The sequence below is a fragment of the Callorhinus ursinus genome, unplaced genomic scaffold (genome assembly GCF_003265705.2).
Source record: "Callorhinus ursinus isolate GAN/ISIS: 27379988/994484 unplaced genomic scaffold, GSC_fseal_2.0 scaffold46, whole genome shotgun sequence".
Taxonomy (NCBI): domain Eukaryota; kingdom Metazoa; phylum Chordata; class Mammalia; order Carnivora; family Otariidae; genus Callorhinus; species Callorhinus ursinus.
The window spans coordinates 4,763,744-4,783,648 of NW_027397108.1; the positions used below are offsets into that span (position 1 = coordinate 4,763,744).

Consider the following 19,905-nt stretch of genomic DNA (forward strand, 5'->3'; position numbering starts at 1 on the left):
ACAGTTCCTCACTCTTCCACAGAATGACACACCCCTGCAGACTCCGTGAACTCCAGCAGTTGTGGACTACAGGTGCTCTGTCGCCAAAGGCCCAGCAGCCTTGCATTAGTGTACATCTTCGGTGACAGGTACTTCCAAATGACAGAATGCTAGTTGTGGGAGAGGTGGCCATCAGTGGGCAGTCAGTGATGACTTACTGCATTCCTTCCGCACGGTAGTGGCGTGCCACAGGCGGCTAGAGGCAGCTGGGACCAGCTCAGGAGAGCCTCCCGTGAGCACGTCTGCCCAGCTCCACTTGGGTGATTGTCAGCTTGGTAGTCTGAAATCGGCCTCGGCGGGAGGGCATCCACCAGACAATGACAAATGCCACAAATTCCTGCCTTTTATGCTCGTTTGTCAGGGCCAGTTTAACATTTACCAGCATAACCATGTTAGTGTGTCTGAGACTTGGGTCCTCAAAGAGCAGACACAGAGCCTGGGTGAGAGCAGTGCATCCGGTGCAGACAGGTATTTACTACTCTCCGAAAAGAATACTTTACATTTCCTATGGTGCTTTAAGTTTTCAGTTTCTCATTAGTTTTCTGGGAAAAAAAATGGTATCCCTGTAGCAAGGGCCCTGAATCTTCACTTGCTTCTGCATCCTCAAAGATTTCACTCCACAAATCAATCCCTCCCTCCTGTCGGCATTCTTTTCAAATATACCCATTCCCAAGCGTCACTCACCATTTCCTTTTGATTTTGTAAGGCTCTCTCTCAGCCTTACAATGTCCTTCCCCTCAGAGCCAAGCCTTTCCAAATATGCTTGCGTCCTCCAGCTCCCCATAAGCTCCTGCCCCCTCCTCTCCCCAGAAAGCGGCTCTCAGGTCAGGGATGAAAGAGGAACCAAAGTCTCAAAGGGCACCTCAGACCCTATTTGATCCAGTAACACTCCCCCCTCTGGAACCCTTTGGGAACTCTGTGGCACCATTCTCTATGGTTTGCCCTCTCCCTCTATGCCTGCTCCTTCTCCATATATGGGGCTCCTTTTCTTGTCCTGAAATAGTGACGTACATGTATAAAAGACCCACCCAACTTTCAGTTATCGATACCTCTGGGGAGTTCAGGGGTCTTAGGGTGAGAAGTCTATAAAACTTACAGATTGTCCAAATGTTCCACCAAAATGTGGAATTAAAAAAAAAAAAATCAAGTGACCCCAAAGTTTCATCCTGCTCTATAAAACACCTCTGGTGGGGGACGCCTGCGTGGCTCAGTCAGTTAAGCCTCTGCCTTTGGCTCAGGTCATGATCTCAGGGTCCTGGGATGGAGTCCCACATCGGGCTCCTTGCTCAGCGGGCAGCCTGCTGCTCCTCCTGCTTGTGGTCTCTCGCTCTCTCTCTGACAAATAAATAAAAAACCTTAAAACAAAAACCACCCCTGGTGGCCCACAATCAACGCTGGCCCACAGGGTGCTAGTGGCCACATGCAAGCTGCTGTCTCCCAATTCTGTTCTCGTCCAGATGACTACGACGTTCCAGATGTGCATCCTCAGAAGCTGGAAAGCCCCCTCCACCCAGGGTCTTCTGCACACACTTCAAACCCAGCACTTGACCCCGTACCTCCGCTACACCCCCTCCCATTCAGGGCAGGGCCCCAGCAGCATGCAGACACAAGTGCCCGAGACCTCCTAGTCAGCCATGCTGATTCTGTGTTCAAATTCCCCTCAAATCTAGCCACTCATCTGGATCCTCAAGCCACTTCTTTATTTCAGGTCTTCATTTACCACCGAAGTTAGGGCAAAAATCAAATGGGACTCCCTGGGTTTAATTTCCCTTCTCCAATCTATCCCCCAAACTATAATCAGAAAAATCTTACTAAAATACAAATCAAAACATATAATCCTTCCAACTAAGGCCCCTCCACAAATCACTAATGACCATATTAAAATCTGCAACTGGTCACACAGCACTGAAGAAAAACTCCAACTGAATTCAAAGCCATTTCTCATCTTCCTCCACCATGAGCCCTCACATTCCAGTCATGCTAGACAACTTGAAGCTCCCCAGAATGTATTCCATTTTCACTTTTTGTCAAAGGTTACCTTGCTAAGTAGCTTTCTTGGAATGGCTCCTTCTTCCTGAAGGCCGGGCATAGATGCCCTTTCTGTGTTCTCTACGACAGCTACCTCATCATGGCGCTACAACACTATTGTAATAGTCAACTCGTCAGTTTACTACAAGCTTCTAAAGGCAAAACGTCTCATTTCTGTACCTGTACTACTGACGTGGAGGAAGGGGCTGAATAAATATTCATAAATCTCAGTCTCAAAAGGGTCCTCAGAATTAATTCTACTTCTTCCTCCATCCCTTCATCAAATGCCTGTTATCCTGTGTAACCATCCTGCTAAGTGAATGTCCAGCCTCTTGAACACCTGTGATGATGGAGAAGTCGCTTATTAAACACGGATGTCAGCAAGGCCTCATTCTGGACATACACACAGAATTCACTAGAAGGAGCTCACAGCTCACAGTCTGTTGTCACCTCATCTGACAAGATCAAGCCCTTGCTGTGGCTGTGGCAGGAAGCTGGTGACATTGATTGTTGCCGGTTTCAGAAATACCTGGCAGAAAGAGCACTGGGGGGTAGGGGTGGGGGTGCCTGCTGGAAATGAATCTGGGAATGATAAAGTTGGGGTCGTTTTCATATTGTTAACACAGCTAGGGTTTCCCAAACTCTTTTTGCCCTAGCTTGTGTCTTCAATGTTTAAGCTCCAGAATCACCACATTGTCAAAAAGGAAAGTCTAATGGGACCATTTTGCCCTAATTCCAGGAAAGTCTAAGAGAACAGAGAAAATATCATTAAAGTCAATTATTTCATTGGAGGAGATAAGTTATGCAAATGTTAACTGATTGTTGGCCAAGGGAAGAAACATGTTGGAAGTCAGGTATATTGGCAGACAAGAGAGAGTACCTAAGGTTCCACCCACAAAATATTCAGCATCAGGGTTTCCATATTTCTCCATGGGTCACTTTCCATTCAAAGGATTCTGGAGACAAAATGAGGTAAGATTCTTTTGGTTATTAACCAAGAGTCTTTAGGTCTTCTCTCAGCCAAGGCATCCAGGAAAGTATACAGGCAAACCTCAGAGATACCACAGGTTTCGTTCCAGACCACCAAGATAAAGCAAATATCACAACAAAGCAAGTCAAATCAATTTTTTGGTTTCTCAACACGTATAAAAGTTATGCTTACACAATATTGTAGTCTATTAAGTGTATAATAGCATTATGTTAAAGAACAACATACATGCCTTAATTTAAAAATATTTTATTGCTAAAAAGTGCTAACCATATCATCTGAGCTTTCAGCAAGTCATAATCTTTTTGCCAGTGGAGGGTCTTGTCTCGATGTTGATGCAGCTTCTACATCAGCCCTTGGCTGCTTCACCATGCACTTTTAGGTTATAGAGATGGCTTCTTTCCTTTAAACCTCACAAACCAATGTCTCCAAGCTCCAAACATTTCATCTGCAGCTTCCTCACCTCTTAGCCCTCACAGAATTGAAGAGTTAGGACTTTGCTCTAGATTAAGCTTTGGCTTAAGGGGATGTTTGATCTTCCGTCCAGACCAATTTTCGAAACAAGGCTGTTTCGCTCTCTTAACATTTGTGTGTTCACTGGCACACACATTCAGCACTTTTAATTTCCTTCAAGAACTTTCCCTTTGCATTCACAACTTGGCTAACTGGTTTAAGAGGCCTGGCTCCAGCCTATCTCGGCTTTCAACATGCCTTTCTCACTGAGCTTAATCACTTCTAGCTTTTGACTTAGAGTGAGAGATGGGGGACTCTTCCTTTCACTTGAACACTGAGAGGCCATTGTAGGATTACTAACTGGCCTAATTTCAATATGTTGCCTCTCAGGGGACAGGAAGGCCCAAGGACAGGGAGAGACGAGGGAATGGCTGGTTGGTGAGCAGTCAGAATACACACAACATCGATTAAGTTCACTGTCTTATACAGGCATGCTTCGTGGCACCCCAAAATAATTATAACAGTAACATCACAGATTACCGTAAGAAATAGGATAGTAATTATAAAGTGTGAAATATTGTGAGAATTACCAAAATGTGATACAGAGACACGAGGTGAGAAATGATGTTGGAAAAATGGCACCAATAGACTTGCTCCACGCAGGGTTGCCACAAACCTTCAATTTGAAAAAAATGCATTATCTGCGAAGCTCAATAAAACGAAGCACAATAAAACGAGGTGTGCCTCTAATTTATTTTTCAGATTCCTCTGCAGGATTAAAAAGTCTTTTTCGCATCGCATTGCCATGCTCCCTGCTCTTGGTCCTCTTTTCCATGTACTGGAAAATAAAAGGAAGGGGGGAGAAAAGAGACAGCAGATTATATTACCATTTATATCAGCTGAGTTAAATATTTTAAAATATTTGCAAAATAGTTTTTGCTGATAAAATTCTTACTTGTCTTTTATTTCACTGAATCTGAAATTGCAAACACAGGACAGCACCTACATCCTAACAGGTGCACAAATATTTACTGAATTAATTTTCTCCCAAAATATGAATTCAGTAAATATTTAAGATAAGTGAGTCCTGTCCTGGTCTGCAGGAACTCACAATCTATTGAAGTCATCTAACCTCTGCTTGCACACTTCTAGCTAGGAGCAGCTAACCACCTGAGAGGTAGTCTGTTTAATTGTTGGACCCTTCTACTTGTTCCAAAGGTTTTTTTTTTTTAATGTTGAACCAATAAGTGTTTCCCTGTAAGTTCTCCTACTGCCCTCTATTTCTTCTTGCAAATATCCGATTACAGAAAATCCACTTACTACCTCTTTTTTAGGCTGAACATTGCTGGTTTCTACAAAGGCTCATAGAACATGGCTTCTGCCTTCTAATAGCTACCTTTTATAAGGTGCTTTAATATCAATATCCCTTATAAAAAACATCACAACCAGAATTAAATGCAGTGTTCCACACAGTCTGACAGATGTGGGCTACAGAGGACCTACTAGTTCTTATGACCTAGACATTTTATTTCTATAAATATTATCAAGAGTAATTGGCTCTTAAGATGTCCATCAACAGATGAATGGATAAAGAAGATGTGGAATATATATACAATGGAATATTATGCAGCCATCAAAAGGAATGAGATCTTGCCATTTACAACGACGTGGATGGAACTGGAGGGTGTTATGCTGAGTGAAATAAGTCAATCAGAGAAAGACATGTATCCTATGACCTCACTGATATCAGGAATTCTTAATCTCAGGAAACAAACTGAGGGTTGCTGGAGTGGTGGGGGGTGGGAGGGATGGAGTGGCTGGGTGATAGACATTGGGGAGGGTATGTGCTATGGTGAGCGCTGTGAATTGTGCAAGACTGTTGAATCACAGATCTGTACCTCAGAAACAATGCAATATATGTTAAGAAAAAAAAAAAAGAAGATAGCAGGAGGGGAAGAATGAAGGGGGGGAAATCGGAGGGGGAGACGAACCATGAGAGATGATGGACTCTGAAAAACAAACTGAGGGTTCTAGAGGGGAGGGGGGTGGGGGGATGGGTTAGCCTGGTAATGGGTATTAAAGAGGGCACGTTCTGCGTGGAGCACTGGGTGTTATGCACAAACAATGAATCATGGAACACTACATCAAAAACTAATGATGTAGTGTATGGTGATTAACATAACAATTAAAAAATTTAAAGAAAAAAAAAGAGTAATTGGCTCTTGGCAACCATATTACCCTATTAGTTCACATGGAAACCTATATTCAGCTGAAACTCCCAGGATCTTTTCATTACGAATAGTCATCTAACCTGATTCTCTCCAAATCCTACATTTCTGTACTCAGTTGGATCTAAATGCAGTTTTCACCTTGAAGGTTTTCAGGCTAGTATTTGGATCTGGCCAGTAGGTTCTAAGTAACAGGAAATACACAGCCTGGCACTTTGAAAAAGCACTTGTTTAAAGCAGAGAAACGTGAATAAAAGTGTTTTTGTATGGATATATGTACAGGCTTATATACACCGATAGACATATTTTAAAGGTGATTGAAGGGTCCCTATGGAAAAAGGAAAAAAAGTAAAAGTAAATTCAAGTTGAAAAAACGAAGTATAAGTGAACAAAATCTTTTAGGAGCCAGAGATATGGGAAAAGGCCGCAGAAATGAAAATCAATGATAGAGAGCTGAGTAGGGACTCGACTGGGTCCCCTGCCCCAGACCCCTGAGCCAGTGCTGGGAAGGTGCATGCTTACTGCATCTTCGGGTCCCATAACCTCAAATAAGCGGAGCTAGGCTAGATCATCTCTGAGAAGTTTTCTAGATCTAAAGTTTTGATTGAAGAGTTCTAACATAGCCTCTGGAATGATAGTTTTCAAACTTTTTTTTCTTCTTCATCAAAGGGCCACTTCAAATTACTGATGAAACACCCGGTCCCTTTAACCAAAATCATTCCTTTTATTTGTCACACATTAATTTTCCTCCTAAGATTGTCAGGGGGAAAGAGCATTTAATCACTTTAAAAACTATTTTAAAAAAAGGCACTGTTCTAGAACATGGAGGGATACCTACTCTGAGAAAAATATTTGGTATCTATCTTTAATCACATATACTGGACTTCCTCCAGCAATCAGGTTGGGAAGAGGGTTGTAAGGGTAAATCTTCAGAAGGTAATACTTTATAGGCAGCCAAAATAATAAATTAAAGAGCAAATTAAAAATATAATCTATGTTAAAACGTATGTTAAGATATCCCCAAAGGGAGTCCAGACGGCCTTTGAATAAAAGAAAAAAAAAAGAATGAACATGATGTTATTCACAAAACTTCAGTGAACAACACAACCAAACCAAACCGAATCAAAAAATTAAGAGGGACAAAACAGGATGCTGCAAAAGTAATATTAGTGATTATTTCGATAGAAAGAACAAAAGCAGCAACACAGCAGCAAATAGAGGCTAAGGGAACTGGCCAGACCCTTTTTCTAGTTGAAAGCATCAAGGAATGAAGTACTCAAATGGTACATGAAGGAGATGGTTAGAGGAGCACGTGAAAGGCAGGAAATGGTCAACTAGAAAGCATTAAAGGCAGAGAGGAAATAAATGAGTGCAGGTTCAGAGGACTGAAGGAGGAAAGAACAGACAAAAACTTCTATAAATCAGGTAATTTACTGACATAAAAACCACACCTAGGACTTAGAAAATAAGTCAAGGAGAAAATCCAGAATTTGTATGAAAACAGACTCAAAGTAAGGAAAATATCTACAACATTCTACCTAATAGTCACTAACAGCTCAGGACCACCTGGGAAGAAAATTTCGAATAAATATCTAATCACCAAACCAATGGCAAAATTACTGAACTGTAAGAAGAAAAAAAAATCTAAACTTAGGGAAAAAGTGATCTGACACAACTGAAAGCATGTGAGAAATAAACAGTTGTACTGAATAAAGTAGTGTGGGCTTCATTTTCCCATCATCTTACTAAAACGGGAACAAAGCCTTAGGTTCAGTTTTCATATAAACTAGCTTTACATGTAAATATGAAGGAAAACTCTTTGAAAATCAATTTAAAACATTTCCATATGTACACATCTGTGCAAAGAAAATTATCACCCTGAACTGAGAACTCCAGAAAGTTCTTCAAAACAGTAAAGACACTGGAAAGAGGTTCAGGGAAGGAAAAAAAAAAGCTTCAGACTGAAAAATACAAAAGTTGAAGATAGATGCTGGACAGCTCAAATATAACTAATACCTTTCAATATGAAACTAATAGGAAAAAATTTCAAAAATATAGAAAAGGAAAGAAAACTGGATGGCAGGTATTTAGTTATAGATTTTTTAAGGTCTGGGACATAAAACAACTGATGTACAAAACAGAAATGGAGTTAAATTTAAAGATTTCAAAAGCAGTCTGGTATATGCCCAAGTCCAAGTCATGGCCTAAAACCGGGTTCAGGAAATGAGTCTTTCCAGCCAAGTCAAACTAGATCCGTGTGGCTCGTATATGCCATGGTTATGAAGAAATTCACAATTTTAAACCTATGAGGAGCCCAAGCCTAGCTCCTGCCACGTTCTATGAGGAAGCGGAGGCCCACAAAGTGTTAGTTACCTGCTATGGCTAATAGCTGACTGACCAGTCTTTCTACTAAACAAACTCAGTTTCCCAGCCCTTACAATTCATCCAGAGGAGTTACGATGATTATAATAAGGAAGTCGTTTTCATTTATGTGCATGCAAAAAAAAAAAAACAAAAAACACCCCAGCAATGTCCTTTCATTTCTCCTCTTGGTTTTACGGGAGGACATACATATAAAGTGTCAATTCTCTCTGTTATACTAAAATTTGGAATAAAAATTAGTAATGGTATTCTAAATGCTGCTCAGAAATGTTCTATTCTACTGTTCAACCACTTTCATCCTCTAACACTTTTCTTACCTCATTCTTCAAGCATTTTCTCATCTCCCGATCGAGATCATTGCAATGACCAAAAAATTTCAGAATGCTGTGCTAAAAGGAAGAAGAGGGGTAAAATATTTCATCCCATAATATGCTAAGGTCTCTGGCACACAGAATTTAAATACTTATTCCTAGAGAAATGGGTTTAATGTGTCACCACCCTGTTAATAAGCAAACAGTTAAATCACAGGTATAAAATATACAAATAAACGGACTTCTCCTGGCCTTCCTAAAAGGAGGGATAAACGCTGTATAGGTAGAAATGAAAACTAAAAAGACTTTTCCTTGATAAAAGGGAAGCCTATTAACCTGCCCAAACCTCACGACGACAGAGTGTAAACAATTCTGTTTTCTAATAGGCCTTTCTTTACGGGCATGTGAAAATCACAGCACAGCCATCTCCACCACAGGGAGCGATACCAAGTGTAGTGTGGCCGTATTAACAGGACCACTGACTTCTTCACTAGCAACCATTCTGTCCCATTGAAGAATTACCTGATAAATGCTGGGGGCCAACACTAATTTTCTCATTTGCCTCCATCCAAAATGTCATCAAAATACATCAGAAACACGTAACACTACTATTAAATGGCCTATATGGGCCGCATAAGTAAGCCACTAATCCACGATGTAAGAAAACCTCTATCTAAAATACAAAGTCTGTTTTCTTTGTGAAGCAAAAATAAAAATCTCCTCGTGGTTTCCAGGCCTATGACGATTTTCATGGCAAAAAGTATGAATGCTCTGAAGCAGATTAAGATGAAGACTGAAGTCAAGAACACAAATTTTAGTCGGGCTCTAATTAGTGCATTTGCATATCACGATTTTTAAGGAAAGGGTAGGACAGCCTGGTGATGTCCTATAATGACATGCCATAAGTGCTGAACTTGTAATAATAAGCACCTTTTCCTTTTCTTCCTAATTAAGGCTTTCATGGAAACCAGACAACACGTAATTAATAAACTGTGCCTCATGCTGGTCTGTCCTTTTCCTACTTCACAGCCACTGCAAATGTCCTTTTCTGGTCCACAGTGGGGACCAGAATGGGTCATTTTTTTCTGGCAAGCATTTAAGGTAAACTAAGATCTCCTACTGGTCACCTAAGGACCTTTTCAGAATAAGTATCTCTTGTGTATTTTTCCTAAACTACTTCCTTGACAACAAATGAACAGGAACCATGCATTTTCACACACCTTCTGGTGAAGCAGAACTAACAGAAAGGATTAGACTTTCGGAACATAAGGCAATATTTCATAGTTTGGTTTACACTGACTCATATCATCCCATAGACACACATCTTATTTTTAAATCCAAGACAGAAGCTTTTTTTTTTTTTTTGCTTTTCCAACATTTAAACCTAAAGAAGAATTATACTCTTGTGACATTACATGAAAAACAAAACCAAAGTGCTCCATTGGAATTGGTTTATGAAATGCCCGGGGTCTACAATTCTCTTATATACACATGGCATAAACCTCTAGTGTGCGATGTCTATTTCTAGAGTATCAAACCAACTGAGAAATTGATTGAATAAATGAATCAATCGATTGATACCTTGAAGACAATGTCCCAAGTACTAGGGATACAGCAGTGAGGAAGGTGGACCTGGGCCTTACTCTCAGTACATGGTCAGAGGGAAGAGCCAGCTAACAAAGTGATTGCTATAAAGCAGTAGTTTTCCAAGTGTAGTCCAGGGACACCCACGAGTTCCCAAAACCTTTCCAGAGCATGTACACGATAAAAACTATTTCCCTGAAAATCAAAGATCTTCTTTTGTTCATTTTCATTCTCTCACAAGGCTACCATAGAATTTTCCAGAGGCTGCACAAAGAGCAATATCACCCAAGACTGAACATGAGGCAGATAGGAGGATCTGGCTATGTCCTATTAAGCCAGGCATTAAAGAGAACTGCAAAACTGCAAAAGCAATGTCATTCTTTTCACCCTCTTGTTTTGGAAAATAAGATCTTTTTTATGAAAAATCACTATGTTAACATGTATTGGATTTATTACTGTATTTTTATGTAAATTAGTATTTTTTTAATTTCTCAGTTTTAATTTCTAATTCAATAAATATTGGTAGCTATAGCCCACATACACAAAAGTTATGTGGGGTCCTCAGTAATTTTTAAGAGCATAAAGGAGTCGTGAGACCAAAAAGTGTGAGAACTAAAAGTAGCAACTGTATTATGTGTGGGGTTACTGGAGTACAGAGCGACTACACCAAGAGAATGTAGGCCAGGAAAGGAGAAAAGGAAAAGGAAATAACAAATGACGCTGAATAAAACCTGGAGGATGGTGAAACCTGGTCTAGCACACAGGAAGTGGAGAGGGTGGGGAGGGCTCTAAGCCGAGCAAGGAGAAAGCAAGCACAAGGGCTTAGAAGAGGGAAGTGCGTTCCGGCACAACCGCACACAGGAGCAAGCAGAAGACGGGCAGGAGGGTGGTGAGGCGCAAGGGTAAGCAGGGGACAGGTTCATGAAGGCCCTGAAACAACACAGAGTAAGAAGTTTAGATCTGATAACCGCAGGCAAAGAGAGCCATTAGAGGGGAACAATGATTCAACTTACGTTTGAATGATCACTCCAGTGCAAGTGAACGGGGACAGAGAAGAGGACAAAACAGTCAAGGGACCGGGGTGGCCCCACTAAGATAACACTGGACTTGACTGGTGTTAAGAACAGACACATAAATCAGTGGAACAGACTAGAGAGCCCAGAAGTAGACCCAGCCACGTATGGTCAAGATAATTCAGTAGGGAAAGGATGGTCTCTGCAACAAATGGTCCTGGAACAACAATATCCACAGAGAAAGAAACACTGGCCCATACCTCACACAATACACAAAAATTAACCTGAAATGAATCAGAGCCCTAGATGTAAAAGCTAAAACTCTACAACTTCCAGAAGAAAAAAAAACAGGAGAAAAATCTTTGTGACCGGGAAACATACAAAAATACTTGGAAAGAAAAAAAAAACACAACAACAACAAAACCTCCCACAAACAATAAGAGAAAAAAACCTGGTAATTAGACCTCAGCAAACTTAGAAACTGCTCTTTGAAACACAACCTTAAGAAAATGAAAAAGGATGCTACACACTAGGAGAACATATTCACAATACACTCATCAAAGGACTTGTGTGTCGAATGAAAAAAAAAGAATTCTTAAAATTAAATAAAGCAAACAACCCAATTTTAAAACATGGGCAAAAGAAAAATTAATAATAAATAGATAAAATTTAAATTAAAAAAATAAAATAAAATATGGGCAAAAGACTTTATATGAGTGGCCAATAAGCACATGAAGATGCTCAAAAACCAGCCACCAGGGAAATAAATCTAAAACCAAATGAGACACTAGTGCATACCCATAAAATGATTAACGTTAAAAAGACAGTATCAATTCTTGATCTAGATGTATGCTGAAAAGAGTCTGCCTAAGGTATATTGTCAAACAACATTCTTTGAACCAACAAAAATATCTAACTTCACAGGTCACAGGTATTACTTACTACCTTACCATTAGTCTTTAAATTTTACTCATTTAAATGGTATTTACTATTATTATAATTTGATATATCTACAGTTTATGAATATCATGAGAAAAATAACACACCATGCAAAGTTAAAGAAATACAGAAATGCTCCTTATAACTGTTTCACGTGTGAAGTATATGGAAAAAGCTAAATATCTGACATCTGTAAAAATATCAGCTTAATTTAATGATTTTCAAAAATTGGCTTCCTATTTTGGTCTAAACCATGGAATTTTACTTTCATTCCACTAACAAGTAAGCAAATCTGACAAATTAGGACAATCATAATTTAAATCTAGCTAACATCTATTATAAAAAATGTTTCAATCTCCTTTAAACACAGAATAGTAGACATCAAGGAAAATCTTAGAAAAATCTTAAAATAATTCCATTATGATCAGAAGAGTCAGAATTTAACATAAGTGTTCTAGTGCCCTGTAATTTAAAAAAGGAAAGTATTTTATTGTAAGAACGTGGATTCTATTACATATCATTTCAGAAGTTCCCTAACAAACTACCACGCTTGATTTTTACTAATCATGAAAGGAGATGGTGTCTGAAAAATCACAAGCCATCAGTTACTAATCTTTAGTAAGCCAAGATCCACTGTATTATCATTCGTTTCCATTAGTGGAGGTAACATTTTACATCAGTGTGTTGTACCTAAGTTTCATTTTTGCTTTATGGTCATTTTTCTGAACTCTTACATTTTTGTGACATTCCTTAAGCAAGTTAATCAAGACGTTGCATTCTTCAGTGTGCAAGTGTGGAGATAAGTCAGGATGCATCTTTAGGAGGTGACGGAGCACAGCAGAGCAACCTGTGGATACAAGAGTGTCTTGAATATGTGTGACTGTATTTGTTAATGCGACCTAAAACTATTTCAGTACAAACGTGCAGTGAGCTTTATCAGAAAAGAATGTTGACCTTAGGCAAATTATTAAACCTGAGTCTCAGCTTCCTTATCCAGCAATTTAACAGATTCAACAAGTCATCAGGTGCTGTCTGGAGAACCTGCAGGTTCAGAAAAAAGCAGAATTCCTCAAGAGACCCAATCCTGGAAATAAGTGCTCCAACAGAAACAGCTAGCCTATATTAATAAGCCTGATTTCAATTATTTTCCCCACATTCCTGAAATTGACTACAATTCATTTTGTCCAGTTGAAATTCTATAAAATAAGAGAATTGGTTTATTAATCCTTTTAAAATGTATATTCCTCTGAGAGGGTTAAAGCCTCGTTAGCCAGTCTCACTTTAGTGTCAATTCATATGGACTGCTTTCTTATTCCTAACATCTGGCTGAGAAAATCCCACTAAACAATGAAGAGAAACAAAAAGCAGATGGGAAAAAAGTTTCTCAATTTAGCAGATATATCCATAAAATGTAATTATTACAATGAAAGGAAGAAGCTGAAATCTCAGAACTTAAATTTAATTGGTTCTTTCACAAAGTAGAAAATTAGCAGCCAACGTCAAAGGAAAAGCATTATTTTGAAGTGTTTGCCACAGTTATGAAGCACTATTTACCTATTCCTTTTTTTTAACCTATTCTTTTTGACTTGGAAAACATTACCAAAAAAAAAAAGAACCAATTAATGTTTTAATCTTTTACAAGTTTCAAGAAAGAAAACCTAGAAGAAAATAATGACCTTAGTTGGGCAAAGAGTTCTTAGATAGGTCAAAAGCACAATTCACAAAAGAAAAAATTGGTAAAATCTTATCAAACTTAAAAAACTTTCTCACTTCAAAATACACCATTAAGAAAATGAAAAGACAGAGGGATGAAAAGTACAACATAGGGAATGTCGTCAATAATATTGTAATATATTTACCATGGTGAGCATTTCATAATGCATATAATAAAAAAAGAAAAGAAAAAGACAAGCCACACTTTGGGTGATAATGACATGTTAATGCAGGTTCATCAGCCGTAAAAACATACGACTCTGGTGGGGGATGTTAATGGTGGGAAGGCTGTGCATGTGTAGTGCAGGGGGCAAATGGGATCTCTGTACTTTCTGTTCAATTGTGCTGTGAACCTAAAACTGCTCTAAAAAATAAATACCCTACAAGCTACAGACTAGGAGAAAATATTTGCAAATCATATATGAAAAAGGATGTTATCTAAAATATATAAGCAATGCTCACAAACAATCCAGCATTTAAAATGAACCCCAAAAATGGGAACAAATACTTCATTAAAGATGACTGAGGAATGGTTAATTAAGCACATGAAAAAATGCTGAACACCATTAGTCACAGGGAAATGCAAACTAAAACCACAATGAGATGGTAACTACACATCTGCCCAAATAGCTATAATCAAAAAGTCAGACAATAACAAGCATTAGTTAGGATGCAGAGAAAACAGACCTCATGCATTGCTAGTGGAAAGGTAAAATAGTACACACTTAGGAAAACAATTTGTCGGTGTCTTAAGGAGTTACACACAAACTTACCAAAGGACCCGGACCAGAAACCGCACTCCTAAGAATCTACCCAAAAGAAATGAAAATACATATGTACACAAAGACATGTATGTGAATGTTCACAGCATTATTCATTATAGCCAATACTGGAAACAATCCAAATATCCAATAACCTGGTAAGTGGACACACAAATGTGGTATATCTAGACAATGGAATACTATTTGGCAATGAAAAGGAACGCACTGATACAGACACCAACATGGATGAACCACCTCAAAAGCACCAAGCTAAATGAAAGAAACCAGATTCAAAAGACTGTATAATTCAATTTATGTGCAATGTCTAGAAAAGGCAAAATTGTAGAGAAAAAAAGCTGATGGATTGCCTGGGCCTGAAAGTCAGAGTGAGGATTATTTGCCATTGGGCACAAAGGAATATTTTTATGTGATAAAAATGTTTTAAAATAGGATTGAGGTAGTGGATACACAACTGCAGTTCACTAAAATCACTGAACTCACTTACAATTGGATGAATTTTATATGTAAATTGTACCTTAATAGAGCTAATACCAAAAAGTTCAAGAAATTCAAACTATCTACCTTCCACTCACAAGTATAATCCTTAAAAATATCTAAACAAATAATTCCAGAGAATTATAGTATTCCTACTATTGCAGAACTCAACTTATAAAAATATCAGTAGATCATTGTTCCACTGAGTGACTTCAATTAAGTGCGTGCACACACATGCACACACATAGCATGCAACAGCTGAAGATCTCATATCAGGCCATTATGGACAGGTAAGTGTTTGAAATGGAAACTGGAAATGCAGCCAAGTTCAAGTCTGGTTTGCCTGCGACTGACTACAAAGTCTTTTTAATGACATAATCTTTTTGCCTCAGAAAGACAAGATCTCATATAGTCTAGCAGTTTAAATCATCTAATATTATACCAATATTATGCATCTACGCCTATTAGTTATCTGGTTATCTGATTTCAGCCTCACTTTCTTCTGAAGGAAGATGTATACTGTCTTAGCCACCTAGAAAATGTCTTTTTATTTTGTAAATATATTTGACAAAAAATTTTTACATATTTCTATCAACCAGCCCTCAGATGCATGCTTTCACAGTTCGGAAACAAGCTCACAATGTACTGAAATGACCTCATTAATAGACAAATTAAATACTTTAGAAGACACTTTGGCTGCTGAGATAAATACATGCATGTTGTATACAAGTATAAATGCATACATATCACAATGTATATTTTTCCTCCCTCTATTACAAAAGTTTAGGCCATTGTAGGCCCAGCCAGGGTGCCAATAAGACATCTTCCCTTCTACTTACTTATCCTACGTAACTATATCCAAGAAGAAAATGGTTTCATACGGTTTCCCTTTCCTAGTCTTCTTGGTAAAAAGCTAAGCTACTACTTAACTTACAGTTCTAAACACTGACCAAATCCCTTACCTAACGAATTCCTTGCTTTACCAGTCATTCCCCTCTTTCCTCCACCCTATCTTTTTCGTGAGATACCCTCTTTTTCTTCTTTCCCTCGATCCACCCTGTACCCACACTTCCTTCCAGCACCTGGTGTCATCTGGCTTCATGTAACCACTGGTGCACACGCAGGTGTACTGCCAGACTGCTGGGTGTAATCCACAAAGCACAGCTATAAAACAATGGCATTGTTCTTAGAACACGCTGATGTGAGTGCTGGTATCTTCCAGCAGTCATCTTTAAAAGCCTATTCTAATCAGAATTATTGTAACTCAAAGTAATTTATGAACTGAAGAAAACTAAATGTATATTCCATATTCTTTTAAGATTCCTTCAAAGCCATATCTATACTATTAGTGTAGAAAGTAATTTGTTGAAACATTTACCACGTGCTAGGCACAAGTATTAGAATCCTTCCAATGACTATAGCAAGCAGGTACCTTTATAAATTCAGTGGAACCATAAGAAATTGCCTTTTTGTAGTTCAAATATGCATTACTCACATTTTCATAGTAAAACTAAGCCCCAGGTCACATAGTAAGTGGCAGAGTTACTACCCAATGCAATCTCTCACCAGGACAGATCATTCCCATGTTCAAAACAGGAAAGACATGCCTTCCCAGCAGTTTGTGGAAGAAATAAATACAGAGAGTAAAAGCTATTTCCCAAAGAGCCCCTGGTTGGCTACAAGTTCAACAGACACTAATTCTTGGCCTAGCTTCCAAAGAAGTCAATGTAGTATTATCCCATATAATTAGAAATAGTCTGTCTCCCTCAAGAAAAAGAACAGTACTGTTTTTGTCCTGATCAATCAAGTCCAAAATAATTGACAATGTAAAAATCTGGGGAGAGTGCTCAGGATGAAGATGGCTTTGACTCTAGGTTTAAACAGGAAGCCATTAATGAAAACTGGGAATATTTACCAATTTAGGGAAGCTCACATCAGAGGAGATAGATAAAAGAAACAACATGGATTGACAATCAAAAGTTGTGGACTTATCTGTCCATAAGTTCTAACACTTTGGTTACTTAATCTGACACCTAAGTCTCTTCCGTAAATTGGAATTAGCTCTTGATCTGTATCTCTGGGTGGTCATAAGGTTTAAAATAACATATGTGGAAGCATCTGAAATAGTGAGCAGTAAGTGTGATATATGTAACGTATTATTTGTATATCTGAAATACTCTGTCACAGGATGGGAAAGGCTGAACTGAATTTACAGTGGTGTTACCAAAGCGCTTCCCAGAATAGGATTGGAAACCAAAGGGTGGATGTTAACAAAGGCAGATGTCCTCTTCCTGGACTGTTCAACAATGAAACAGGCTGCTATGTGAAGTTCTCAGTTATCCGTCCTCATGTACCCCAAGGAGACTGGCTACATCAATTATGGACGCCACAGCTCATTCTTGCACTGCATTCTTAAGTTTGTTCTCAAATCTAAGTTCACAATTAAATGATTTTAACCTATTTCCAAAAATAAAATTCACAGTCAATGAATAAAAAACTTGTCACCACTAAAAATACACGAAACAATTTCAAAAGGGTAGTGCCAAAATCATTAACATCAGCCGCACTGCCGAACAAAGATGAAGGGAACATTCATTTGTGATAAGACTTCATGCATGGGTGTTTGTACTAAGAAAGAGGAATAAATTCCATTCAAACTGTTATCATTTAAACACAAAACTTCAGTCCCACCTTTACTTTGGCATTTAGAAAACATCAGAAGGGTTAACTTGTCACAGTTACAATGCTTCCCTCCCCACCTCAACTCCCCAACTGCCTTAAGCACAACAGCCACTGAAACTCTTAAAAATGTTCAGCTGTGACAAGCTGATGTTTCAATAACTGGGGGACAGGCCCCTGCAAAGCAATTTTAACTTTTACTTGGGAGTAAGCTGGGAGGATAGAAGCAGTATGGTACTCTCAATAAAAATGTAAAAATTATAGGCTTATTTTAGTCACTCCACCTTAGTCGACCAAGACTGAGGTAAAATTTTCCAAATGAGTATTCCATGATAGACAGGTTTCAACCACCAGGTGGCACAATTTTAGAAAATAAACCAAGAGTAACCAATGCATTAACTCTAGTAAAGAAAAGTAACCATTCTAAGTAACATTTCAGCAAATATATAGTCACAAGGAGGAAACCCCTTATTTTAATGCCACTTGGGTTTCCTTTCAAAAGATTCTGCTGTTCGGTGGCTGCACCAGAAAGACATTTATACTACAGCGTCATTTTAAAACGTCATTTTAAAACAAACAACGTCATTTTAAAACAAACAAAAAACAAGTCCAGAAAAGTCTCTTGGGCAAAGTTTGAGGAAGTTGTTCTCTAGGAAGAACTGTAAACTTAATGCTTTCTAAAACATATCTTTTCTAAAGTCTACTTTTCAGAAAGCACTGGAATGAGTTAAATTAATATTTCTGCAACTATTTCAAACTATGCAACATATTCAGCAGAGGTAACAGACATAGCAGGGTATATTACCTACCCTACCCTTTTCTTTGCAGTTGCAAAGTAACCAAATCTAAACATATGCTATTGAGTGACTAGTGCTCCCAAATACAGACCATGCCCCACTGTTACTGAGAGCAACCCCTAGGCTGCCTGGGCAAAAGGACTATAGGGCTCTTAAGTTCCACTACACAGTTTTTAAGGAATGGGCCAAGCTGTAGCTTTTCCTGAACAAACATGTATCAGCGCTCAGTAGATGCTGGGCATTCTGCCAAATCACCTGAATTTCAGAGGAAAAAAATCAGTCCATATACCCCAAAGAACCTACAGGCTAGGGAGGGAATATTCTTGTAAATGCGCATAGTAAATATCCAATAAATGTTTACCAAATATTGAATTTAGGATTATAGATCTGAGAATTGGTTCACACCTCAACAGTTTAAAAAAAAAAAAAGACGAAAATAAGGCTCATCTGAAATAAACTAAACAAGTGCAGAAATCTGTATGTATAGGAAAGGAGATACAGGGGGCATCACAACACAAGTTTGACAGTGCAAACTTCTTTATGCACTTAAAATTTAAAATGAAGGTTTCCAGAACTCGGATTTACTTGACTCTTCATAAAGCACCTATTGTAAACCTACAAGCACGGCAATTTTTAAACCCAGTAAAAGGGATCTGAATGTGTCCTTTCCTTGAAAAGTGTACTGACGAGGATCTCACTGGATTCCCACTTCGCAAGACGGACTGGTGGCAACTTCCACTGCAGCTGAGATGTGCCCTAACAAGGCCCCCACCTTCTACCTGCAGATCCTAAACTCCTAGATGATACCAATAATAATCATACAATTCATTGAGTGCTCACCGTGTCAAACACTGTGAAGGGCTTCCCTTCTCACCATCGAGGCCCTGGGTTATACTCATTTTACAGGCGTGGAAGCCTAGGCTCAAGGACGGGAGGAGCCCGCCCCAGATCACTAGGCTCGCGAGCGGCGGTATAGCCTGCCGCAGAGAGTGAAAGGTCTAGCCCAAGGCATGCTCTAAAGTACCAGCGCATCCTCAGCAAGTGCCTGTGGGCGGAGAGCCCGGGACAGACCTCCAGCCCCCCGCGCGGTGGACTACTCTGTGGACTGCCTGCGAGCTGAGAGCCAAGGCCACCCTGAAGACCAGCGGCCGGACCTTCCAGGTCCCAACCTCCGAGAGCGGCAGGGGGGTGTGGGGACCGGACACTGCGGGGCGCGCGCGAGCAGGGGTCGAGAGGAGGGGCAGGTGGGTGTCCCACGGCCTCCCCAGACACCGCGGGCAGGAAGAGAGCGTTCCTCGGAACGGCCCGGACTGCCGAGACTCACCCGACTCGCGGCCACACCAGGAGGGCTGAAGCGACAGTCACCAGCGAAGACTCCCCATTCAAAGACCGGCAGTCAGGACGCCGGAGCTGGGCCAGCTCCCGGTGGCGAAGATTCCCACGCCCTCCACAGCTGACCCCGCACGCAGCGCTAGCCCAGCCCCCGCAGCTCCTG

At 39.6% G+C, this 19,905-nt stretch overlaps 1 protein-coding gene across 4 annotated transcripts; it reads right to left on the bottom strand.

The window, feature by feature from the left end:
• Positions 1-2,835: 2,835 nt before the first annotated feature.
• On the bottom strand, positions 2,836-19,899 carry CMC2 (C-X9-C motif containing 2). Of its 4 annotated transcripts, XM_025860553.2 has the most exons (5): positions 19,735-19,899; positions 14,452-14,487; positions 12,700-12,812; positions 8,436-8,507; positions 2,836-4,346 (listed from the first exon to the last, which is right to left on the bottom strand). In XM_025860553.2, the coding sequence occupies exons 3-5, from the start codon at positions 12,778-12,780 to the stop codon at positions 4,260-4,262; spliced, it is 240 nt and encodes a 79-aa protein (XP_025716338.1). In that variant the 5' UTR covers positions 12,781-12,812; positions 14,452-14,487; positions 19,735-19,899; the 3' UTR covers positions 2,836-4,259. The 4 variants fall into 4 exon arrangements, with proteins under 4 accessions (XP_025716338.1, XP_025716337.1, XP_025716336.1 ...); XM_025860552.2 differs by lacking the exon at positions 14,452-14,487 and having other exon boundaries at positions 19,735-19,896; XM_025860551.2 differs by lacking the exons at positions 14,452-14,487; positions 19,735-19,899 and adding an exon at positions 16,017-16,083.
• Between the last annotated feature and the right edge of the window lie 6 nt (positions 19,900-19,905).